The 26,988-nt window shown below is 44.4% G+C and overlaps 1 protein-coding gene across 3 annotated transcripts; it reads left to right on the top strand.

The window, feature by feature from the left end:
- On the top strand, positions 1 to 25,703 carry Phf11 (PHD finger protein 11). 3 transcript variants are annotated; one of them, XM_076545110.1, is made up of 10 exons: positions 1 to 258; positions 3,434 to 3,555; positions 8,139 to 8,246; positions 14,855 to 14,988; positions 16,739 to 16,788; positions 17,484 to 17,551; positions 18,284 to 18,335; positions 18,916 to 19,047; positions 21,006 to 21,077; positions 23,715 to 25,703. In XM_076545110.1, exons 1-10 carry the CDS (start codon positions 216 to 218, stop codon positions 23,732 to 23,734), a joined length of 801 nt encoding a protein of 266 aa, XP_076401225.1. In that variant the 5' UTR covers positions 1 to 215; the 3' UTR covers positions 23,735 to 25,703. The 3 variants fall into 3 exon arrangements, with proteins under 3 accessions (XP_076401225.1, XP_006988504.2, XP_076401224.1); XM_006988442.4 differs by lacking the exon at positions 23,715 to 25,703 and adding an exon at positions 22,949 to 23,622 and having other exon boundaries at positions 3 to 258; XM_076545109.1 differs by lacking the exons at positions 1 to 258; positions 23,715 to 25,703 and adding exons at positions 3,002 to 3,021; positions 22,949 to 23,622.
- The last annotated feature ends 1,285 nt before the right edge of the window (positions 25,704 to 26,988 follow it).

Below are 26,988 nucleotides of genomic sequence, written 5' to 3'. Positions count from 1 at the left end.
CTTTCCTCCCCTGAGTTACCTTGGGCCATGGTGTTCATAGAATCGACAGAAAAACTGAACAAGAACACTATTTAAAACACTATTCAGAGTTGAAAATCTGCCCAAATTTGCACTTCCTCCCAGCTTGCTCCTTGCTATCACCACCCAGATTTAGAGAAACGAAACTGGAAACTAGAAACTACCAGTGGTGCTTCCGGGAGTGCAGCTGCATAGCCATGGCCGAAGAGACACCACGGGCTGGTGACCCAGTCCCCTCTGGTGAGTACCAGATGGGTGGCGGCCAGCAGGAAGGGGCCACACTCCACTTTCCCTTTCCCCAGCTCTGGGAGCCTTGATTACTAGGGAGACTGCAGGCTGCTGCTGAGTGCCAAGGTCAGAGAGAGCCAGGCTTACAGCAGCTGGACAGCAGCTGGGAAAACTGTAGGCACGGCAGGCGGTGGGGTGTGGGGGGGTTGTGGGGGAGGTACGGGGTAGACCTCGGGAAGCTGAGACCTCTAGGTTGCCTGGTTCCATCCTCTTGGGTCCTTGCTTCACAGATTCGGGAGCTGTGCACGTTAACGTTAATACTCAAGACATGCTGTTGAAAAAGTTGAGATGCTGCCAATGTGGAAAGGGGACCCGGTCTGGGGCAGTTGGGGAATACTGAGGAACAGGATGTGGGGGTTGCGAGTGGCTATATGTTTCAGAGAAGCTGGAGTTGTGCAGGCTGAGGTTTCCGGGCCACCCATGGTGACAATCTCCTTGTGATGGTATTGTCTTATCTTGAGGGCACGGTGATCCAGGTATTTGAGAGTTTTGCAATCCAAAGATTCCCGGAATTGTCTTAGAAAAACATGAACTCAGGAATGTAAAGGCAGTCCTCTTCTGGGACAGGAAACAAGTAATCCACAGAGGACAGCAGGAACAGAACAAAAGCTGGTGGGGACAGGCTGTGGAAATCTGGCCCAAAGGTTAAAGCAGGAGAAAACAGACACAATAGGGAGGCACTGATGCCAAGCCTTTTCAACCCCTTCAATCACTCAGCAGTGATTACAGTGATCGCTGGTGCAAGCGAAGTCAAGGTTTTCAGCAAAAGCAGCCTTGTTTGTTCATTTATTCATTCATTCATTCCGGCTTGTGACCACCCCCCCACCCCTGCTAGCATTTTTTTAAAGATTTATTTTGTGTGTATAAATGCCTTGCCCGAATATATGTCTGTGTACCACGTGTGTATTTGATGCCTGTGTTATTTAGAAGGCATAGGACTCCTCCTGGAACTGGAGTATGAGAGGGTCATGAGTCACCATGTAGGTGCTGGGAACCAAACGTGGATCCTCGGCAAGAGCAACAAGACTCTTGTCTACTGAGTTGTAGCATAAATCTTAAATGGTCTTATTAATAGAAACAACCTGGAACCAGGTATTAGGGTGAACGGTGGAAGATCAGAGAAGCAGAACAAGCCACAGCCACCTCACCTTACCATTTCCTCAGCTGATCCTCAGACTGGAAGCCTCTGAGTCCTCATCCAGAATGAATCTTAGCTGAACTGTTGCTCAAAAGCCTAAAAGCTTAGCCAGCCTAGTTCCTGGTTTTCATGCCTTATATACCTTTCTGCTTTCTGTCATTACTTCCTGGGATTAAAGGCATGAGTCACCATGCCTGGCTATTTCCATTGTGGCCTTGAACTCACAGAGATCCATGCCTCTAGAAGGCTAGTATTAAAGGTGAGTGCCACCATTTTCTAGCCTCTGTATCTAGTGGCTATCCTGTTCTCTGACCCCAGATAAGTTTATTAGGGTGCACAATATTTTGGGGAACACAATACCACCACACTGAGCCATCGCTCTAGTCCCTGTTATGTATGTCTGTACATATGTATGTATTTATGTGCAAGTGTGTGTGTGTGTGTGTGTGTGTGTGTGTGTGTGTGTGTGTGTGTTCATATGCCATGTGTGTGGAGACCTCGGAGCTGGAGTTACATGTATTTGTAAGCCTCCCCAACCTGAGTGCTGGGAACGGAACTTGGGTTCTCCAGAAGAATAGCAAACACTTCCTCTCTCTCTAGCCCTTGGTCCTCCTTTGTCAAATCAAGAGTCAGTCATAGGTAGAAAACTTGAAAAGTTGTTCCAGGCAGAGAGGATGGCACAAATAAGGGTACCAATCTCCAAAATACATGCTAACCACTAGCCAGGTGATCAACTATTTCATTTCGCTAATCTGTGTATGGGCTGTAGGGCTCAAATCTTCCTTTGCTCTTTTCCCTATCTGGACTATTTCACTATCTCCAATTTGTGCTGAACATATACTCGTGCATGTGGCTACCCACTGGTGCATGGTGGACCTACCAGGAGCCACACCCAAAAGAAAACTGATACTCCCTCCCCCCCACAAACCATCAACTGACAGTAGCTTCTCACTTAGGGGTGGATACTCATGGTTATCCCCCCACCCCCTCCACCATGCCAGCTAGAATTTGACTGCTTTGATCTTGTGCAGGCAGCCACAACTGTACTCACAGCTGCAAACACAGCTGCTTTGAATGTATGATTACAGCACTTTCTGTCCTGTCTAGAAGACACTGTTTCTATGGCTCTTAGAATCTTTCCATCCCCTCTTCCAGTGTTCCCCGAGCCTTGGGGGAGGTGGGGTTACTGTGGTTGTCTTATTTATGACTGAGCAGCCCACAGACATATTCTCTACACTTTGAGGAGCTGTGAACTTTCTAAGACTATTGCTGAAGGCACCACACTTTTTAATCATAGGACACAGAGAAATTAAGCAATTACCAGGAAGTTCTTACCTCTTGGCTAGCTTTCATAGTTCTGGAAGTTGTCATATAGCTTGTTTGAGAATAAAAGACATCAATGATGTTACCCAGCTGTGAACACTGTGAGCTTCAGTAACAACCAGCATGGCAAGATGTGTTCATGGGTGCAATGGTGGTACAAATGTTATAGGGGTAACCAACTGATCTCTTCTTGGATTTAAGGCCTGAAGGAGGAAGCACATATACCTGGTACTCTGTTTAACCAAGACCCCATGGTAAGGGAGCTTCCAGGCCCCAGGGGTGAGCCTCCTACCACTATTTTTGCTAAATAGATATGGTATCAACCTTCACTCTAAATTCCCATCTCTTCCCATAGGTAAGTGCAGCTCTCAGACATCACTGGAGAATTTCTCTGTGCATTTTATGCTTTTCAGTAAGGCCCCTGGAAGGTTTTCAGTGACATGGTAGCCCACCTTTGTGGCTTGCTCTGTTGCTGTTGATAACACTGGCTTAGAACACCAATCAGAGGCTGTACCACACAAGCAGTGCTTTTTCCCACTCACATTGCTGATTTGGTTGTTGTTCCAGGAGTTAAGATTCTACCATAAAAACAGACGTCTTTAAGACTGGAGGAGCTAGCAAGGCCACGAAATGCTTTTCTGTTTTTAATCTGAATGTTATTTATAGGGGTCTGTCAGGTTACAGAAAAGATGGAAAAAAGGACATGTGCCTTCTGCCCTAAAGGCGAAGAATGGAGTGTGATGTACTTTGCACCATCGGAGAATATAGCCGCTCATGAAAATTGCTTGGTAAGTTACTTGAAAATATCTTTAAAACGACATGCTCAGTGGTTAAGAGCATTGGATGCCCTTCCAGAGGACCCAGGTTCCATTCCTAGGACCCATAGGGTGGCTCATAACCACCATAAACCCAGTCCCAGGGTATGTGATGCCCCCATCTGGCCTCTGAGAGCATCAGGCACACGTGATAATAGATTTACATGCAGCCAAATGCCCATACATACAAAACAAAGATAAAAAAGCCACACTCGACACCTCCACCAGTGAGCTCACTTCCAAGGCACACTCTACCCACTGAGTCATCTCCCAAACCTCCATGTCATGATTTCTTAAATGATTTTTTTCCTGTTTTGTTGAGTTTTTCTGGAGAATTCTATTGTAGTGATGATTAGGAGCAGTTCAAGAAGGGGGCCTTGTCTTGGTTCTATCAGGAGTATAGTTTTTAGAGTCTTATTGAAATTTGCATATAGAGATCCACCTGCCTCTGCCTTCCTAGTGCTGAGACTAAAGGTCTGTGCCACCACACCCAGCTGTCAGAGCTGTTTTAAATATGTATCACCTGTCCTGTAAACTTACTATTTCCTAGCAAGGGCATTCTCTCGCCTAAGTACAATTTAGCCATCCAAATCGGCCATTAGCATTGGGTCTATAGTACCATCTTACCCCAGACTTGAGTTTCCACCTGTGACCCTAACAACATGACAAAGGGTTGAAACATATAGATTACATGGAACTTTTACCCCTTAAAGGCTTTTCCTTTTAACCTCTTGTGTACTTATATTTTTTTCTTGTTGTTAAACCATTTCTCATGGACTGTTAATTTACCGGTATTTTAGTAAACTTTATTGGCATCCTTTTCAGAAACAAAGTGCAGCTGACTGAAATGTGCAGTTGAGTTTTGAGACACGTGATCACTGTCTAGTCTGAGAACTCCCAGCGCCCCAGAACATCTCCTCATGCCTCTTTGCAGTCAGCTCCCACCTACTCCAAGTCCTTCGAGACTGATCTTTTCTCAGAGGCCATGTTACAGAACTGCAACAGCACAGACTCTTTAGTGTGTGGATTCCTTTGCTCAGCAGTGTTGCAGAGATGCCTCTATGCCATGTGTGCATTTGGACCTCTTTGGGTTCTAGATCTACGTATTCATCCAAAATATTCAGAAAAAATGCCCCTGTACTGAACATACATGCACTTTTCCTTACCTTGTTATCATAACAATTATAGTAGACAACATTTCCATAGCATTTACATTGTATTATTCCAGAGATGATTTAAGCACACAAGAGGGCAGGCATAGGCTGTCTTAGTTAGGGTTTCTATTGCTGCAACAAAACACCACGACCAAAAAGCAAGTTGGGGAGGAAAGGGTTTATTTGGCTTACACTACCATATCACTGTTCATCATCGAAGGAAGTCAGGACAGGAAATCAAACAGGACAGGAAATCTAGAGGCAGAAGCTGATGCAGAGGCCATGGATGAGTGCTGCTTACTGGCTTGCTCTCATGGCTTTGCTCAGCCTACTTTCTTATAGAACCCAGGACCACCAGCCTAGGGATGGCACTACCCACAATGGGCTGGACCCTCTCCCATCAATCACTAATTAAGAAAATGTCCTACAGCCAGGTCTTAATGGAGGTGTTTTCTCAACTGAGGTTCCCTTTCAGATAACTCTAGTTTGTGTCAGGTTGACATAGACTAGCCAGGACAGGCTGTATGCTTAGGAGATACCATTCTATGTAAGGGGAACTTCAACACGAGAGGACTTAGGTTACCCCAAAGGAGGTCCCTTGAGAATAGCAGATGAATGTATCAGTGTTTGCTTCCCCATTTTCTTATTATTTTATTATATGGATGTGTCATAATCAATTTATCTACCCATCAACACATACATTATTTCCAGTCTGAGGTTATAACAAATTTGTAATGAACATCTATATCTGATCCTTTGTCTCCTATATGCTTTTATTTCTCTTGGGCAGACATCTACAAGAATTTCCACTTCCTAATATAAGTGTACATTTAACATTTAAATATTTATCACTTGAAAGCCAGTCTATTGGGTGCATGCATATTGGTATTGCCATGATTTTAATTTGCATGATGGTTAGTTATGTTGGGTATCTTTTCCATGGTTTTTTTTTTTTTTTTTTTTTTTACCATTCTGAAGTATCTATTTGAATTGTGTGCCCCTCCCTGTGTTTTGGTGGTGCTGAGGATCAAATCCACAGCCTGGAAATAATAAGCAAATGTTTTATCATTGAGCCATAACCTCGACCCTTGTCCATTAAAAAAGAAAGGTGTATGTGTGTGTGTGTACACATGTGCCACTGCTTGCACGTGGGGGTCAGAAGATGGCCTTCTCAGGCGCTTGCACTCTCCTCCACCTCACTTTGAGGTGATCTCATTCCTCCTGCTGCAGATGCAGGCTTCTGGCTGGTTCTCTCCCCTCTGCCTCTGGAGGATACCAGGATTGCAGGAGCGTGACTTGAGCCCTAACATCTGCCTTGTTACACTGGTTCCAGGATCTGAGCTCAGGTTGTCAGGCTTGTTCAGCAAATGCTTTTATTCACTAAGGCTTTTTCTCTGATACCCTTGTCCATTTTAAATTGAATTGTCTTATTGAGTTATAAGGTTTCCCTATATTCTAGATACGAGCCTTTGATCAGATCTATATATTGTATTTTTTCCTATTCTCTTGCTTGCCTTTAAAAAATTCCAGCTGTTTATTTTTTTTTATGCATATACCACAACAGGCAGGTGGAGGTCAGAGAACAACTTGCAGGATTCAGTTTTCTCCTCCATGATGTGGGTGCCAGGCTAGCCTCAGGTCATCAGGCTTGGCAGCAAATGCTTTTACTTGACAAGTCACCTCATTGGTCCACCTTTATATTCCAGTGTCTTTCAGAGAGCAACTTTTATCTTGATAAAGTACAACATATTAATGTACTAAGCTTGCAACTGGAGCAGATCAGCAGATACATAGAGACCCTACATTGAAACAAAGTGGAAAGAGAACCAACTTCCAAAGTTGTTCTCTGCCCTCACTTGCAAGTGTTAACATTTTCATTATGATTTCTGATTCTTATTTAAAAAAAAAAAAAGCTTTACTTATGTGTCACAGAATTCTTCTTGTGTTTATGCTCTTTGCTATCTGAGTTTAGGTATTATATTAATCTTCAACTGGAAGCAGGCAGATTGTTTAGGTCTTCTATGACTCAAATGCCAGCTACCGAGAGCTTGAGAGCTGGTAAAGTTCTTTCAGCATAAGTGTGAGGGCCTGACTTCAATCCCTAAGACCCATGCCAAATGTTGAACATGGTGCTGTGTGCTTGTAATCCCCTGCTGGGAGGGACAGACAGGAGGGTGCTAGGAGCTGGTCAGCCAGATGAGCTGAATTTGTGAGCTCTCCAGGTTCTGAGAGCGACTGTCTCAAAAAACAAGGCAGGAAAGGGCTAGAGAGATGGCTCAGTGCTTAAGCTGCTCTTGCAGAAGACCCAGGTTCGGTTCTCAGCATCCAGATGTTAGTTTACAACCAAGTGTAACTCCAGTTCCAGGGATCCAATGCCTTCTTCAGACCTCTGCAGGAACGTGTGATACACATACATGTATGCAGGCAAAAACACTTGTAATCATTGGGGGGGAAGTAGAGTACTAGAGGAAGACCGCCAAAGTAAACCTCTGGCCTCTACATGTACAGAAGGTTATGTGGGCATGCACCCCACCTCCTAACCCCCGCCCCTGATTTAATACAATTTAAAAAAGATTTTAGTGTGTGTGTGTGTGACCTTCTGGGGCTGGAGTTAAGTCAGTTGTGAGCTGCTCAAAGTGGGTGCTGGGAGCTGAATGTAGGTCCAATGAACACTAGAGGAGAAGTGTACATTCTTAACCACTGCGCCATCTCTCCATCCCCTAAGACTGAAGAGGAAAGAAACTTGTGCCAGATAAAACATACAAGGGGGTTGGTGGCTAGCTGTGGTAGCCCATACCCACATTTCCAGTGCTCCAGAGGCCAAGGTCCAGGCAAACTTGGGGTATATAGCAAGACCATGTCTTTTAAAAACATCATAAAAGCCAGGTGTAATAGCCTTTAATCCCAGCACTTGGATGACAGAGACAGGTGCAGCTCTGTGAGTGAGTTCCAGGCCAGGCAGGCTACAGTGAGACCCTGTCTCAACAACAACTAAAAAGAAGGGTTGTGGAGGCAGGCATGGCTCTCGGAGTTTAAGAAGTGGGTCCCGGAAAGCTATCAGGCATGGCCTCTTGTCCTTGCTTTTACTCCTCTGACTGCTTGGCTTCAGCCACTGCCGAGCCTGTTACACCTTCCTAAGCTAGGGAAAGAGCGGTGTAGGAGCCACTGTCGGCCCGGGGTCAGAGTCAGTGGAGATCAGTTACAAAGCACAAACCCTGTCTGGAGACAGATTACTCACAGAAGTCAGATGACTCCTGTCTGTTCATGTACCTGCAAAGTGGCCAAGACCCGGAACCATCGTTCACTCTGCACTCCTTGTAAGGCCTTTCAGTACCCTCTCTGACTTGTATTGGTCAGGACTACTACATACCAACTCTGGGTTTTTTTCCCCCCAACCTGCAGCTGTATTCATCAGCACTGGTGGAATGTGAAGCTCATGATAATCTTAATAAATCTAGAAATTTTGCTGTGAAATCGGTAAAGAAAGAGATCTGGAGAGGAAGAAGATTGGTAAGTTGACATGTTTTTATTTCTCACACAGGATGAATCTTGGGGGCTACAGTCAAAGCAAAGTCTGGTAGGGGGCGCTAGAGAGATGGTTCAGCAGTTAAGAATGCTTGCTGCTCTTCCAGAGGACCCGAGTTTGGTTCGCAGCAACCAAATGGTAACTGACAGCTGCTTGGAACTCCAGCTCCGGGGCATCTGGAACCTTTCCTGGTGGCTTCCACAGACACCTGCACTAGCATATTCACTCACTCAGACACACATACAAAGAAGTAAAAATAAAACTGTTCATTTAAAAAAAAAAAAAAGCCTGTTGGTAAAGTGGGGTTAGAGTAACATCCTGGAGAGCTGAAAGTAGGACTGTGAGGAACCGAGACTCAGCTAAGCACTGTCTAGTTACAATAGCCCATCACGCACGCAAGTAGGCTTCCGATGTTTCTGTCCGAGAGGAAACCCTCCAATCAGACAGGCTTTGACAAGGCCCTTAATGGCATTTCACCAAAGCAAATGCCAATTTCAGCAGCTCAACAGCGCCACCTAGGTTCTTCCTTCTGCTCTCTGGCTGCCCCCAAAGGCAGCTAGCTGGTCCTCTGGCTGCCCCCAAAGCAGCTAGTTGCTCCTCTGGCAGCCATAAAGCTGTCTTCTGACTGTCTACTGTGGCTGCATGTCTTATCACTGATCAGCATCTGCCTTGGAGCTGTGGTCATAAGGGGCCTGTCCCTGGGAGGGTATCCTCCTGGGGTCACTGGGGCTCCAGGCTTCCTTTGTAAAAGGCCATTTGCAGATTAGTAAACAGGAGAGCAAGTCTGAGTGCCTCCGGGCCGACCACAACCACAGTCAAGTATGAATGACTGGGGACACACTGGTACATGCTCTTTGTGAAGTGTCAGGATCTGTACCAGCAGGTTCTATGTAAACTCTCCTTCTAATTACAAAGTGGCAGGACACACTCAACTGGAACTTTATTCTTACCATTATTTGCTGATTGGATAGAATTAAGGAAAGTTATCGTTAGACTCTAGAGCAGTGGTTCTCAACCTGTGGGTCACAAGCATCAGAAAACACCTATTTCTGATAGTCTCAGGAACCACCAACCATAAATTTAGTTTCGTTGCTACTTCATAACTGTGATTTTGCTACTGAGCATCAACGGTCCTTAAGACCGTAAGAAAAAGGTTTTCTAGTGGTTGTCATCCACAAGTTGAGAACCGCTGTTCTAGAGGTGGCCTACATACAAACAGCCCAACTGCAGAATGAGGGCAGTTGAGTACAGTAGAATATGGAGAAAGAGCTTGTTCTCCCCGAGAGTTTTCAGACTTTCCTGTTGGGAGAACTTGGAGATACATCGGAAGTGAAGGATAACAGTGGGAGGAACGCAAAGTCATGTGAGGTGATGGCTGCCCACTCACTGACAAGTGTTTCCGGAACCTTGCTATCTGGACAAATGCTCAGTGTCCTCGTGGGGGAGAGGCCAGTCCCTCCTCATGGGAGGAATAGACCAGCAGTGTACATGCTTTGGGAGGGATCAGTAGTACCCTCACAGGAAGGCTCCTCCTGAAGCAGGGCCTCTGCACCCTTTCCAAGTGTGAAAAAGAAAGATAAGGAGTTCCCAAGGGAACTAACTGTCTTAGGGTTATCATTGCTGTGGTGAAACACCAGGACCAAAGCAAGTTGGGGAAGAGGGGTTTATTTGGCTTACACTTCCATCGTAGTCCATCATAAAGGAAGTCAGGACAGGAACTCAAACAGGGCAGGAGCCTGGAGGAGTGCTGCTTACTGATTTGCTTCAAATGGCTTGCTCAGTCTGCTTTCTTTCTTTTTTTTTAATATTATTTATTTTATTTTACAATATCATTCAATTCTACATATCAGCCAAGGGGGGGGGTTTCCCCCCTCCCCTTATCCCCAGCCCTCCCCCCATTCCCACCTCCTCCAGGGCAAAGCCTCCCCCGAGGACTGCGATCAGCCTGGTAGACTCAGTCCAGGCAGGTCCAGTCCCTTCCTCCCAGACTGAGCCAAGCATCCCTGCATAAGCTCCAGGTTTCAAACAGCCAGCTCATGCAATGAGCACAGGACTCGGTCCCACTGCCTAGTTGCCTCCCAAACAGATCAAGCCAATCAACTGTCTCACCTATTCAGAGGGCCTGATCCAGCTGGGGGCCCCTCAGCCTTTGGTTCATAGTTCATGTGTTTCCATTCATTTGGCTATTTTTATTCAATAATTGAGTAAATCCGAAATTTATTATAAGCCACAGTCGTCCTAGGGACCTCCATGCTATATATACAGTCTGCTTTCTTAATGGATCCTGGGACCACCAGCCCAGGGATGGCACCACCCATCATGGGCTGGACCCTCTCCCATCAATCACTAATTAAGAAAATGCCCTATGGACTTGCCTGCAGCCTGATCTTCTGGAGACATTTTGCCAATTGAGGTTCCCTCCTCTCAGATGACTCTAACTTGGGTCAAGTTGACATAAAACTAGTTAGCATGGGCACAAATGTGCAAAAGTGTTAAAGGCCAGGAGTGGGGCCCACTAGATCACTGACAGCCTGTGGTATCACTGTGGGTATTCTCTTTACCAGATCCCTCACACCTACATAGTGAAGTCATCACCTAGCTCAGTAACAAGTGTACACCAATGTTTCACTGTCACAGGCAGTGCTGAGTCAGACATTTCTGTCTAACCTACTCGAGTACTTCTGCAGTGGACCTCTGACAGCTCAGAAGTCCATCTTAGAATGGTGACCTGTGTTGACAAACTGTCTCTGGGAAAGGCTATGCCCATTTAAGCTTCTCTGTGTGGTGGGCAGTTCCTGCAGAGGAGAAAGCCTTACCTTGTATCTCCCTGACCCCTGGAAAGGTTAAACCCAGCTGCAGCAGTTCTTTAGGAAGCCCTCTGCAGTCTGGACCCACATCAGTCAGCCCACCAACACAACACACCTCTTCCTCACTCGGTGACTGTCTGAATAGAATGAGTGGCACTAGTACTTACACCGTGCAACAGCTGGAGGAAAGTCTCCACTGTTCTGACACCCAAGTCAGAGCTACAAACCACAGCAGGGGCTTGGCCGCTTCCTGATTTACACTCCTCCCTCGGCATCCACTCATCTCTGAAATCTCTCCCTACCCAACAGCAAGCTGAAGACTGTCCTAATTCGACTCCTTATCAGTAATCACCATTCACTCACTCACCACCCCCCACGTCCCCAAGTACCTTATTTCTCCTTCTGAGCAAACAGACACCTCCTGTCAGCCCCTCTTCCCATATGCCCTGCCATTTTCTATTCCTCTGCTCAGCTGGAGAGATCTGGAATACCTAAGCCTAGGCTGAGCTTCTTCCCGGGTCTGAACATGACCTAGGTGGCTTCATCCGCCTCACCTGGCTTTAACACCAACATCATCTACTTGTCCCCTCTCTAGAATTCCAGACCACCACCATCTCCATGGATACCCAGGTCAGCTCTCATCCAATTGGCTAAGAGCATCACCCCCCATATAAACCTTTAGCCCCCCCCCCCCCCCCCCCCCCCCCCCGCAAACAGCACCACCATTCACCTATCCTTCAAACTTTAGGTGTAAGGGTCATCTTCCCCTCACCCCCTCCTGCTCCACACCACGGCCCACTCGATGCTCCTGCATCCTCCAGGAACTTGCCTCTCAGCACTAATCCATTACAGTGAAGGGGCTGCTGTAGCTCTCCAGACTTGTCAAAGGCTAATGCTTGGTTTTTCTCTTCCACTGCCCCTACCCAGCTTATTCTACTCCTCCAAGCTTGTTCTCCACATGGCAGTCAAAATATTGATGAGTTTTTGCCACTTAGGTAGAAAAAAAAAAACAAACAAAAAACTATCTCCGTACTCTTGCCAACAAACCCTGCATGACCTAGCACTTTGCAGACACTGCTCACTCCCTGTACCCAAGTGGCAAGAGGCCATGCTTCCTGTACTTCTAGTAAATTTGCCGATGGGAGGTTCATCCTTGCCACAAAGCCTCAGTGACCTCTGCTTAGAATACATTTCTCTTTTGGTTCTTCTGTTCTTTTTCTTTTTGCATGCCAAAGGTTCTCGGTGTTTAGGTTTCTGCTCCTCTGTTCCTCTCTGCAGAGCCGCCACCTCACTGGGGCTCAAGTTTAAGAACATGACGACACTCCTGCTTTGCTTTACTCCATAGAACATAAAAACCACTGTTGTGTGCTTGATTTGTTGCAGTCTGGGGAGCAACCCCAGGTCTTGGGCTTTTTAGGCAAGATTACTTCTGCTGACCTGCAATTACGTGGTGTTTGAAATTTTACTTTATGAGATCATGTATATTTTCCTGTAGAATTTTCATTTCATTTTGTTTGTCAACTTGACAGAAGCTAGGGTAATCTCGGAAGAGGAATCTGAATTGAGATAATGTCTCCAACTAGATGGCCCACAGACAAATTCTGCAGGACATTTTCTTGATGATTGATGTGGGAGGGTTCAACCTGGGCAAGTCATGAGGAGCAAGCCAGTAAGCAAGCAGCACTTGTCCATGGCATCTGGTTCCTGCCTTGACATTCCTCAGTGATGGAGTATGACCTGGATGAGATAAACCCTTTCCTTCCCAAGTTGCTTTTGGTCATAATGGTTATCACAGTAACAGACAGCAAGCTAAGACATCCCCGTAACTTTCGTATGCGCAGGTACCTTCTCTGCCTTACCTACTCCTGCCTTTCCTTGTCCAAAAACAGTGGCTGCAACATCACAGCCACCATGTCCTCAATAACTAGTTTGACTTTACCTGGATGAAATGCAAAAGATGAGTCACTTGCTCTTCATCTTCTGTGGCCCCCACACTGGGGTACTATAGTTTAACCCGAGACTCAGCCATCTAGGGCAAATGCTTCACCACTGAGCTGCCTGTCTACCCTTTCCCCATTTCCTCCTTTGTGGGAGCCCACAGTGACTCCAGCTGTGGCTTGATTCCAACTTGTCTCAAAGTCAGACTTCAAGCTTGTGTTTGCTCCTTAAGGCTGCATAATAGAATGTTTGCCAAAGGCATGGTTACTGGATGTTTTGCTCCTCAAGGCTGCCAAATAACAGGATGTGGTTACTAGATGTTTTGAGAATTAAGGAGGTGTTTATACTTGTTTGTTCCTTGAACCATGGTAAGGAAGTCTTTTGACCCCTTGCCTTGAGTATAAAAAGGCTATGAGAAATAAATTTGGGGCTGCTGCAATATTCACTGAGTGCCCTCCGGATTCTATCCTATGTCTCTATCTTTTCTTTTCTGTCTATGTCTTTTCTTAATCTCACTCCCCTTTCAGGTGCTGTTTGACAGGTCGGCTGGTCCCAACACTCCTTTCCAACCAGGATCTTGTTAAGATGCTTATATTGGTCTTGAATCTGCAATCCTCCAGCTTCAGCCTCTTGAATAGCTGGGACTGTAGATGTGTACCACCATATTGGGCTGAGGGAATCTAAATCGTAACCCTTTAATTTACTGTGACTAGTTTACTTCCTGTCTTTCTTCACCTTTAACATCTTCAGATTTTACTCATCCCTGTAAAAACCAGAACCACCAGTTCTTATGCTTTTCCTTTGGGGCTTCTGTTGCCTGTGTTTCTTGGATAGCCCTCCTTTGCTATAATGCCATTAATATTGCTGTACTGCCATTATAATGCTTTAACCACAGCAGAACTGACAGCAAGTGTATGGTGAGGCAGCAGTCTCATGGTTTTCCCTGTACATGAAGCTACACTGTTCCTTCACAGTTAGCCACTCTTGTATGCTCGGGTTTAGAATTCTACTCCTATCTTAATCTTGTTTTTCACCTACTTTTGAATTTTCCTTATGTGCTTGTTTGTGCTTACCTGGGATACCGTGAACACTGTCTCTTGCTTTATGGAGTAGCCTCATTGTGCTTGAACCTCATTCATCTAGAGGATGGTGCCAATCAGCCTCGGTCATGGCTAGGTTGCCCCTCATCACAGCAGAAAAACTAGCACTGCTCAAAAAGGTTTTCTGGAGCTACCCAATGCCAAACTATCTCTACATCACCTTCATATAAAACCCGATAGGGAAATAAATCAAAGGATCAAGATAAACATTGTACTGTTGTGTTTTTGTTTGGTGTCTACAAATTTGAAACAGGTTCCCTTTATTTCATATTATCCCCGATAGTAACCTTGTAGAAGTTACACCACCCCAGGGAGACATGTCTAAGAGGAAGTCATAGTAAGTGCCAGCTGAGGTCACACATCTCAGTGGTACAACCAGGAGCTGCTCTGGCCTCAGGTTCCAGGTCCCCTAGCTCCCTGCCTAGGTAAAGAAGCCGGCCAGTTTTGCTCTTTAGAAATCTCTATTCAAATGGAAAGATTGTTTTTTGAAGCCAGCTATGCCTTGCATTTACATAGACCATGACCAACTGTGTGCCAGGCCTTCTATCCCAGCTGGTTGCAGTTTTGCTGAAACTTCCAAGTGGGTTGGCAAATTTAAGTCACTTTTAGTGTGGGTATGAAGGCTGGGATATACCAGTGGTAGCCGGGATAAAAATGCAGGGCTGCTGACTTAAATGACATTTAATGACACCCTTACTTCTTATCAAAGGAACAGGTACTTACCCAGTATGATCTGTTCTTCTATAGAAATGCACACAATGTTCTAAAGGAGGAGCCACCGTGGGATGTGATTTACCAACCTGTTCCGAGAATTACCACTTTTCCTGTGCCAAGAAGGTCAACGCAGTTCTACAAGTTGATGAAGTTGAAGGAACTTACAAGTAATTCAGCAGCTTTAAAACTACGAGGTGGAGGGGGTGGGTGGGTGGAGAAGGAATGGCTGGATTGTGACATACTTCTAAAGCTTAACTTATGCAAGTGGTTTTCACATGAGAACAGGATTTCCAGGACACCCACCAGGAACTCTGCTTTACAACATTTCTGCATGACAGGAAAAAAAAAAACCACTCAAGGTTTTGTCTGATTCTCTAACTAAAGGTCACCAAGAGCCAGGAGCCAGTTCAAGCCTGTTCTTCGGCAGCAGGAAGAGACCGCCTTTCACTTCATCCGCAGGCTTGGGGGTCTATACTGCCACCCGGTGGGGATGAGTTCTCTTCTTCCAGTGTTGGGCCCAGGTCTGGAACTCAGGTTCAGATCTGATGACAAGCCCTTTACCTGCCGGTCTTCTCACCAGCCCCTGGGTTGTCAGTTCAAGTTCCGTCCAGTTTCGCACTGCACTTGTAATATTTGGTTTGCTGTGAAACTTGGAACCTCACTTTGATTAGTTACTTTCACAAAGAACTCACTCTGTATTACAGTAGTCTTTAAACACGCAATCCAATCAAAGGGACTGAGGTCCCTGCTGTATCTAGCTTCTGTTTTTGAGACAGCATCTCACTAAGTAGACCAGGCTGCCTTGAACTCCCAGAGACACCGAAAGTTTTTTTTTTTTTTTAAACTATATTGACCATACTGGAAATAATTAACTCAATTAAAAACAAACTTTTAAATTGTTTCCACAAGGGACAGGTGGGCTTCTCTGCAGTTTAAATTTTCATTTGAACACTGAGGTGCATAGAATGCCTGAGGTACCTCCCAAGGGACTAAGAGACTAAGAGAATGAACCTACGAGGAGGTGTCACCAGCTTAGGGGAGGCACGCAGAAAGGCCGCTGTGACCACTCCCACAGGGGGGTGCTGAGGCAGGAGGAAGGGGCTTTGCCTTGACCTGAAAACTGCTGGCTGACGCTGGGGATGGGGAGGGCATGGGGAGGAGGGTCTGTCCTAATATTTCCTGTACTTTAAAAAAACTTACAGCCAAACATGGTAGTACATGCCTAAAAATCAAAGCACGAGAGGTGCAGGGCACAAGTTCAAAGTCAGTCTAGGAATTTGAGACTAAATGAGAAGGGCGCAGAAGTACCAGGTCTAAAGGTCCACTCTGACCTGGACGCTGCTGGGGAGGCTGCACAGAGGGGAGGACACGAGGTCCCACAGCGCACATGAGGGCAAGCCTAGGGGCAGGAAGTCAGTCTCTTAGAGCTCCCTCACGCCTGCTCTCCAGCCCGCTATGCCTCGTCCCTCTCTGAGGATGCCCATGGAAGATAAGCTCCAGAAGGCAGGCTCTGCTCTTCGGTCTTCTCCAGATGAATGCACGTGCTTCTCTATTACTTTTGAAGAGAAACAACAATCTGGGTAGTCAGACTGACGCTTGAACATCTTAGACATTAGTTCCTTAGACGTCTCTCATCACAGCACAGGAACTAGCACTGCTTAAATACTGACTCAGTATCCACGCCCTCAGACAACAGAGTTCCCTTTCTAACGCTCACAGGGCACAGTATTGGCTAGTCTCACCCACACTTGATGTGGGTTAATAATTTTACTCAGACTTACATACATTCCTTTTAAAAATAAATACTTTCGCCGGTGTAGTGGTATGCATCTTTAATCCCAGCACTGGGGAGGCAGAGGCAGGTGGATCTCTACAAATGAAAAGATTCAATGATTCTTTGAAATTCTGTATTTTTAGATTATTTTGCCAAAAACATGCTCCAGAACTGCCAGGGACCAGTCAAAGTGGTAAGTTTCTAAAGTGGGTTTAAGAAAAGTTAATTATTTAGATAAACCATGAAATAATCTAACTTCTTCTGAATTGTAATTTTATATGTACACCTGTTTGTATGGAGACCTTACAGAGGGCTGTGAGCCACCATGTAGGTGCTGGGGACCAAACCTGGGTCCTCTAAAAGAGCAGCCCGTGCTTTCAACCACTGAGCCGTAGTCATTATACTCACTGGAAAGTACCATTAAAGAGCTGCTTGCCATCACTGTATATGGACAGGGAATGATAGTAATGTGTGTATGTATATACACATATATGTACACACACAGAGAGAGAGAGAGAGAGAGAGAGAGAGAGAGAGAGAGAGAGAGAGAGAGAGAGAGAGAGATTGATTCTCTGTGTAGCCCTGAGTGTCTTGGAAATTGCTCTGTAGACCAGGCTGGCCCTGAACTCAGAGATTCTCCTGCCTCTGCCTTGCAAGTGCTGGGATTAAAAGTGTATCAATCTTTTTTTTTTGTTTTTCGAAACAGGGTTTCTCTGTATAGCTTTGCGCCTTTCCTGGAACTCACTCGGTAGCCCAGGCTGGCCTCGAACTCAAAGATCCGCCTGGCTCTGCCTCCCCAGTGCTGGGATTAAAGGTGTGTGCCGCCACCACCGCCCGGCCCAATCTTTTGCTTTATACACTCTAAGATTTAAATGGTTTCTATTTTAGCTGAGAGCCCAAGCTTGCAGAAAAGGACAGCAAAGAAGAAATGCCTCCCATCAGGCTCCCCTGAACAGGTAATTTGACTTATAGATCTAATTTCTTCACATAAAGTCCTTCTGAATGTCAGAGGCTCACACTTTACAGATCAGTGGAGGAGTTGGCATTTGCACCATCCTCCATGTGTGTTCTTTCCCTAGATGAAGCTGAAAGTAGTCTTAGGGTGGCCTCTTGGGAAGAATCCTGACGTGTTAGAAGCATCCTGAGATTAGTAAGAAGCTAGAAGCTCAGGAGATGGCATCATTTCCTCAGCTTCTACCAAGCATCCCTTGGCACCATGTTGGTGAAAACATCTGACCTTACAGGCTACTTGGTCCTAAACAGGCCGAGAGTACAGAGAAGCATTCGTTCATAACCAAGTGTTTCCCAGCTGCATGTCCACACCTGACCTAATTTCTAACTTACAATTTTCTGGGTTAGTAGATCTAAAATATGAAAGAATTTGGAGAGATTTGAAAAAGTATTTCTATCAGTTCATATAAACTAAATTAGTAGAGGGTAGCAATCTTTCCTTATTGTTTATTTAAGAGTTGTTTTGCAGGCCACAAACAGCCTACCTCATAGGTTTCAGCTATTTGAGAGTGCCATTTGGATTCAGGAGTTTACCAAGACTAACCCCCTCCCCCCAAAAAAGTTTGTCTAATACATTTGTTACATTTGATTAATACATTTAATTATATAGCAAAACATTTTTATGTGGTATTCAAAGCCAATATGAAAAGTCAACATAATCTGGTTTTCTCTTCTAGCCACCAAAGAAGTTCAAAAGACGTATGAGAAAAGAGCCCGGCAGCCACAGAGGTTTGTTTTCAGTGATGGCTGAACAAACACGGTGCCTCCAAGTATTTATAAAAATGTCGACCCATCTCTTCATGCTGGTGGCGTGCTCTGATCTTTAGTCTTCAGGACTTTTGGTACCTAATAGGAACAGAAGTCTTTCTTTTGTTATAACTATGCACTCTAGTAGAACTCCCGCCATATAAAATGACTGGAGTCGGAAAGGCCCGCTTCTTCTCAGCCTGAGGAGACACAATTACTAGGAAAGGTGGGTTTGCCTGAGGCCAGCATCCAGCAGTGTGCTACCACTCACTGACAGGTGGCTTTTGTTCTCTAAGAAGGGATGTCCTTACAACATAGCATCTGTGACAAAAAAGAGGGGCTGTCACCTCAAACACTTGAAGGTAAATTTTACAAAAATCACATTAATTCATACAGTTACTATAAGCAGAGAAAAGTTTTTATTCTTTGTAGCATTTGCTATTTGAGTTTCAGAAAAATCGGACAATTCTGCTCACCCATCAATGGTAGAGTATAATCACCACGTGATGCGAAGAGCTGCCCTAGGACCACTTCCTTCTAACAATGCATTCTCTGTTCTTAGATACAACTGCCAAAGTTCCTTTTCTCAAGAAATGCAAGGAAGCAGGACTTCTTACTGAATTATTTGAAGGGATACTAGAAAAACTTGATTCAATTCAAGGAAAACTCCTGAGTGAGACCGCTTCAGAATCAGGTACTGAATCGGCTAAATGTAAACAAATAGTAGAAAACAGAACATTTTCTTCCCATGCCTTTCCCTCCCTTCTTTAACCCATTCTTTACTAACACTCATTATGGGATGGAGAGATTACTCAGTGGTCAAGAGCACTTGCTATTTTTGCAGTGGATGTGAGATCAGCTCCAAGCATCTACATGGTGGCTCACAACCATAACTCCAGTTTGAGGCGGAATCTAACACTCTCTTTTATCCTGTACAGTTACTGGGCATGCACATGGCACCCATATGTACACGCAGGCAAAATACTCATACACAAAATAAGTAAGACTGAAAATATTAAATTATTGCCAGATCTACTGTCAACAATAATCAACAAGATATGGAAAAGTCAGATTCTTTAGTTGGTGGCAAAAATGCACTGAGGCCTGGTAGGCTGTTTCCCACAGGTACACACAGCTGAATGGGTTGTGTTTGTTTGGCTGGTTTTGCTGTTGCTGCAGCTGATGTTTTAAGATGTACTTTTACTATTTTTAATTATACACACACACACCCCTATGGGGGGGGTATGAACAGGGGGCGCAAGTGCCCATAGAGGAGGGAACTGTCTGAGACCCTGGAGCCAGCGGTCTTACTGGCAGTTGTAAGCCACCCATGGGCGCTGGGAACAGCCTCTAGGCTATAATTTTCATGTGCATCAAATTGTATTCCTTAATAAATCAAGGGTTTTAAAAAATTATTAAGGGCCTGGAGTGACAGTTCAGTGAAGAGCACATTCTATTCTTGCAGAGAACCTGGGTTCAGTTCCCAGCACCATGTCTAACAGCTCACAACTGCCTGTACCTCAAGCTCCTGGGGATCTGACACTTTTATGGACCCTGAGGACCTACACCCATATTCTCTCTTTCTCTCTCTCTCTCTCTCTCTCTCTCTCTCTCTCTCTCTCTCTCACACACACACACACACACACACACACACACACTCTCTCTCTCTCTCTCTCCTACACATACATTTAAAAATTGCCTCGTGCACCTGCCACAGCACACACGAGGAGGTCAGAGGACAAGGAGTCGGTTCTACTTCCACCATGTGGGTTCTGGGGATTGAACTTAAGTTATCAGGTGGTAGCAAGCACCCCTACCTGCTGAACCATCTTGCCAGACCATGGAGAATTTGTTTAGATCAACTCTAACTGAAGTTTGTTTGTTTCTTTCTTTCTTTCTTTCTTTCTTTCTTTCTTTCTTTCTTTCTCTCTCTCTCTCTCTCTCTCTCTCTCTCTCTCTCTCTCTCTCTCTCTTTCTTTCTTTCTCTTTTAAATATTTATTTATTTATTATGTATACAGCATGTATGACTGCAGGCCAGAAGAGGACACCAGATCTCATTACAGGTGGTTGTGAGCCACCATGTGGTTGCTGGGAATTGAACTCAGGACCTCTGGAAGAACAGCCAGTGCTCTTAACCTCTGAGCCATCTCTCCAGCCCTGACGTTTCTTTCTTAATGAGCTCCTAGGGAATAAAAAGGGTCACTTACAGTACGCAAGTATATAGTTATATACTGTGACCTCCTACAGAATGAGCTAAAAGCTTTAGTTACTTGTTAGGGGAATCTGGATGGTTCATACTGTAAGTGACAATGTAAAATCTGGACTTATTAAAATGATTTTCTGTATGCTAAAACCAAGAGATAAAACTACAACTAAACATTTCTAAGAGCTCATTTGTTACATGATTTTATTTACTTATTTTCTGAAGACCAAGAACTCTCAAATTTGTGGGTGCCTTATGATCACTTGGGGGCTCCCTGAAATAAGTTCCAGCCACACAGAAATACTGAGTTGCTGCTTCTCAGGGGTTCCCTGAAGTACTGTCCTGCACTCCTCGGCTGCTTACTCTTCCATATTGGGGGTGGTTTTCTGGTTTCTCCCCGTGTGATTCACTCCCATCAAATTAACACAGGAAGTTGTTTTCCCTCTAGACTATGAAGAGATCGATACTTTACTGTTTGACTCTGGACTGTTTGAAGACACATTAATAAAATTCCAAGAAGGTAGGTGACTCATAAAGTAACCAACAGTGTGTTTTAGAGGCATTTATGATTCAGATCAAAATGTCATGTGACAAAACAATTAACATACTTCTAAAAGACAGTTTTTACCAAATGAAAAGAGCCCATTACAACAACAGTATGACACAGCAAGAAAAACATGCAAAAACCATAGGTGCACACAGACACCGACGATAGACAGCTGATGCCATAGAAATAGCAGTGATTTATAGGTGGATGGATTATAGTTGTTTTCCAGGTAGACACACACATTCTTATGTAATCAGAAAAACTGACTGACAAGGCAGAAACAACACAAGGTTTTGATTCTAAAACTGCAGAGTATCGACCCATGTACAGCCAGGCACAGAGGCTTCCTGCAGCCTCTCTGCCCCCGCAGCAAGATGGAGGCATCAGTGGACCCATCCTGCAGCATGCCTCCTTCTCACTTGGAAGAAATGTCACTCTTTTCCTAAGTTTATCTTCAAAGCTCATCTCTTGAAGCAGAGTACTGTAATCCTAAAAATCATCGGGGGGGGGGGGGAGCAAGAATAGCCAAAATAAGTTTTTTCTTTGTTTTTGTGTTGTTTTGTTTTTAAAGAAACAATGGTAGTACACAGGTGGGAACAGTTAGCTGGGTGCTGTGGTGCAGATCTATAATCCCAGCAGTTGAAAGGGTGAGGCAGGAGGATTGCCAGCCTAGGCTACACAGTGAAACCTTGTCTAAAAACATAGGCGGCATGCGTTTATTCTGCCCTTTCAGAACTACAGACCACTATGCACGACACCCACAGACACGGTGTGGGCCAGATTCCCACAGGATTGGTGTGAATGGCCCTGGGGTCACCGCAGACCACACTGCTCTACCATGTTCTTTTCTACAGATGCGCCTATCAGTAACAGGGTAGCACAGTTCTCTCTGCGGAGAACACAGTTTGCCTGTGCCGCCTCAGTATGTACAGACTCTCTCATTTTGGTTTTCTGTTACTCATTCCTATTTGAACTCTGAAATATTCATTTTTTTTTAAAGATTTATTTATTTATTATGTATACAGCATGTATGACTGGAGGCCAGAAGAGGGCACCAGATCTCATTACAGATGGTTGTGAGCCACCATGTGGTTGCTGGGAATTGAACTCAGGACCTCTGGAAGAGCAGTCAGTGCTCTTAACCTCTGAGCCATCTCTGCAGCCCGAAATATTCATTTTTACCAGCAGATTGCATGTCTGTTAAGAATAGCTTGAAAACACAGCCTTCAGAAAGCTGTGTTTCCTATGGTACTTCCATGTGTCAATTAGTATGAAAATGACGTGTCTGGAGCACGTGACACACCCAGGACTGCACAGAAGCAGTGGGGAAGGCCATCACCTGACACAGTGCCGTTCCGGTCTGGCTGAATCCAGCCCAGTATTTCAAGCTGACTGCAGGTACGCTGTCCTGTCGACAACTATGAACTTAGAACTTCAACTGTGACGCTTTCACACCTAACGAAAATGACCTTGGTAGGTTTCTACAATAAAAGCTTTCCCTTTCCTAAATCACACCCAAAGGTGTGATGTAACAAATGTCATTAGAGCCAGAGATGTGCTCCTGAATGAGTTTTGGGAGTCTAGCTACGTTCTCTAGTCTCTGAACGAATGGATACATTCTGCTATAAAGGTATGCAGTCACGTGTGTTAAATGCTGGGGTTCCATCCTGAGTCAGAAAAGGAAGCGAAGCCCTGGAAAAAGCCGTTTCTGCTCATATCACTATCTTTTTAATTGAGGCACAACTACTGTCGAGTGTACATATGAACTGATCCGGACTAGAGACAGCACATTACTTCTAATCAAATTACTGCCTAAGCTAAAGCCACTTTCTTTCTTTTCAAAGTAATAAAGAGTAAAGCTTGTGAACATGAACAAAGGCAGAGGCTGCTGAAGGAGCAGCTCGAAGCACTTGGGAACTTAACACAAACTTTGTGCTCGTTTCAAGAAAATGGAGACCTGAACTACTCCAGCTCTACTTCAGGATCCTCCCTGTTTCCCTGAAGACCCCCAGTTCAAATGCCCAGTCTACTGAGATGCAAGCAGGCTGGAAGACAGCCTGTGACAGCTACGTAGGTCCCTATCCCCCCTGACCTGCTACTGCTACTGCTGATTGCTTTTTACACCTGACTGGGCGTTTCTTGTCTCCTCTCGTCATCCCACTTGCCTACTTTTTCCGCGCCAGTAAAAACGGCTCCTCAGGTCAACTGGGTCAGCTGAGAACAGATCCCCCCATCTGTCATCCAAGGAGAGAGGAAGTCTTTCTCTTTGTGGCGCCTTCCCTACCCACCCCAGTCAACCACAGCAGTACCAGAGCCCTTGCACATCCTGTGGTGAAATCTTAGAACGTTCTCTCGTCCCTGCTGTCCCTCCAGTAGGTCTCATAATAGCCTTCTCGCAGTATTAATAACTCCAATAGAGTAGAGCAGAAACCCATTCCCGTGGCTTGCTGTTACCGAGTTTCTGCTCACTACCACATTCCCAAGACTTAGCAAACTCAATAAATGTTTGTAAAATACATTGTAATGAGTGACAGTTTATTTAATACAGTTCACAGCAGCCCTCAGCTGTAACAATGTAGAATACACTGCTTTGTTTTACTGATTTTACAGGTCCTCATCAGTCTTTTTAGAAGCATCTTTTTGGCCACAGTTGTTAGTACAAGAGCATGTGCCATCTTCAAGACAAGCACCATCACTTGAAACTTGGCTCTTTGAATATGAGCATCATTAAGAATTTGGAATGGGGAAGAATTAAGACATTTTCCCCACCTAACAATATGCAACTCAGATCTGTATGCCTACATTGCTCCTGACCCTTGACTCCTTCACATTCAGTTCTGATTTCCTATCATGATTCTCAGGTCTATAATAATGCTAGCTACCAGAACGGGACTGAGCTGTGCCCCCAGTTTGGAATGAGTGCTCAAACATGCTTGTTAAAGAATCATTCCTGGTGCAATGCTGGTACCAACGCCAGTCTAAGTCACTTCATGAAAGGGAACCGGGAATGACTGCAATCTGACCACCCATCAGCATCAGCTGGGACACTTCCATGTTAAAGCTTCCTCTCCTGCCTAGATTCAGCTTTAACCTGTCAATCACAGTAAGTTATGTGGCACAAGGGAGCACCACTGAATTGGGTTCACAATGCTGGCAAATATTGGGCAAACTGACCAAATAGGCCTGCTCTCTTCTTATTAGTGAAAAATGAACGAAATAATCATACCCACCATTTCTATATAAGAAAATGTCTGGAAGCCCAGGGTCTATTAGATGGCACCGTGGGAAGTAAACATTCCCTTATTCAATGCTGCATTTTGTAGACCTAGGGGAAGGCTCATCAACACCCATGTTTAGCTTACTGTTTTATAGATGAGCTAAAAACAAGTTGATGGTTTTTCCCTATTCTACACAAACCATCTACAGAACAATTGTTTGTTGGGTCAACTCCATTTGGTTCCATTATTTCAAAGCAAACAAACAAACAAACAAACAACAAACTGGTGAGATGGTTTAGCACTTGCCACCAAGCTTGATGACCTGAGTTTAATGCCAGGAACCCACACAGCAGAACTGACTTCTACAAGTTGCCCTTTGACCTCCACAAGAGTGCCATGGCATATGCACTCTTGTACAAAATTAACATTAAAAAACTTTATATCCCATTATATCATTGGTTGTTAACCCAATCTCCACTTTCCCCTAATAACTGATATGTATCACAACTGATACAGCTGCTACTTTTCATTTTTAAGTATTCCCAATTCAAATGCATTTCCCACTCTGATAATTCAACTGCACTCTTTTAACAGAAATAAAATCTTTAGGTTAGGTGTAGTTGAGATAGTTGAGATGTTGTGGTATTCACAGTGGTATCTATTTTTATTCTAATATTGCTAATTTTTAAAACTGTGATACAATATACATACAAAATTTGCCATTTCAATGCTTTTAAGAATATCAGCTTGTCTATGAAGCTTTGCTAACTGTAAAATAAACTATGCTTAATTCATACAGCTGTGTGAGACTCAAATAAAATAATGTGAGGAAAAAAAGAATATATAGTTCAGTAGCATCAAATATAGTCAAACATCATCATTCATCCAAAAACCTCTTCCTCCTGCAAAACAGAAAGTGCCCATGTAACTGCTCTGCCCTCTCCAGCCCTTGACAACCACCCTCTTTCTACCTCTAGGAACTGGACCACATACTGCTTGCCTTTTGGTGGATGACTTTTTTTTTTTCACTTAAGTCCACAAATTAATCCATGTTGTCCCAAAATAACAAATTCCTTCCTTTCTAGGCTGTATACTGCTATATTGTAAAGGGAGAAAACAACCACAAGTGTACACGCCTACCTTAAGAGATTGTTTATTAATATGTCATTCAAGAAATTACATAAATGCATCCTAAACACTCGAGTATCAAACATTGTTCCAGTAAGTTCAAGGATACAGTTTAGATATTGTAAGAAATGTGACTTCTCTGGCTTCCATTATTACATCAGAAGAAAACGTTAATTTCAAGAATAGTTTTTGTTTCCTATGATTAAAAACAAAACCAAATAGAAAAATAAAAAGATTGTATTAAAAAAAAAAACCACTCAAACATCTTTAAAGGACTTGTTCTTTCACTGTCTCACACTCACTCAAGCTACCCAGGAAACCGAGAAGTGTGTCTTCAGCTGTATCAGGACTCAGTATGGTTTTGTCTGGTGGACTATCTATGGATATGCATCTACAGCTGTAATTTGTGCTTTTTTGTGCGGAGAGGTTTTCAAGTAAGAGCAATAGTAAACACACTAAAGTTGCCACCTTGAGACCCTAAGTATACTGCACTGTGGTTATACAGATGTCCTATTACAACAAGTCAAATTAATGTGCAACTCATCGTCCTAGGAGGAAGAACTGTCACTGAAGAGCCAGTTCTAACTTACCATACACCAGGCAACAATCACTGTGACACGATCAAGAAAAGGAGCTTGGAGTTCTGGGTTTGATTTCTTTTGCCTGTCAACAACTCCTATCGTTGGTTCCTCACTCACCACTCTACCCTGACACACACACTTTGAAGCACGGCTGCAACAGTGCCTGCAGCCTTGTTAACGTGGCTCTGAACTCAGGCTAAGTCCAAAGGTCTTAGTTAAGCGGGAAACAGAACACACTACGGGAACACACACACATGTAAAGGAGTTCATGGAGCAGACAATGCCTTATTCTGAAAGCAAGCTCAATGGGTGAAGCTGGGACACCAACATTCCTATACCCAGTAACATTCACAGCCAGATCTAAAGACAAACTATGACTTGGGGAACCCTATTTCAAGGCTAAAGTAAGCCAACAAGTATTCCTAACACAACTAAAGAAAAAACAAACTGGAAGGTGAAGCTTCAAATAAATTTGTGATGGAATTTGGCCCAGACCTCCCCCGAAAGGGAACATTCTATCGAGGCCTGAAAGAAGGGTGGTTTTAACAATCGAGTCACAAAGGGGCAGGTATGTATGGAGAGTTTGCCACTGTGAGTACTTACAGGGAGAGGTTGGGGTAGTGTACACTGCAGTCTCCAATGCGACCCTAATGAAACAGTGCTGGGAACGGGTTAGGCGAAGCCCAGAATTAGTGGCGACTGTAACTTCTAAACCAGTCTCCTTCATAGAACAGAGCTTCTTTTACCGTGAGCATCTCACAGGTAGTTCTAGTCCTGAATCTTGAGATATCTAAAGCTTTCAGTTTTTATTACACTTCTTTAAAAATGGTGTGCACGTGTGTGGTCATGGAACATGTATAGTGGTTAGAGGACAACTTGTAACATCTGCTCTCTCCACCACGTGGGTCCCAGGGACTGAACTTAAGTTCAGGCTTAGTGATAAGAGCCTTTACCTGC

Source organism: Peromyscus maniculatus, chromosome 9 (genome assembly GCF_049852395.1).
Source record: "Peromyscus maniculatus bairdii isolate BWxNUB_F1_BW_parent chromosome 9, HU_Pman_BW_mat_3.1, whole genome shotgun sequence".
NCBI classification, from domain to species: Eukaryota; Metazoa; Chordata; class Mammalia; order Rodentia; family Cricetidae; genus Peromyscus; species Peromyscus maniculatus.
The sequence above is the reverse complement of the archived record's forward strand: the minus strand, read 5'-3'. Positions and strand labels throughout refer to the sequence as shown.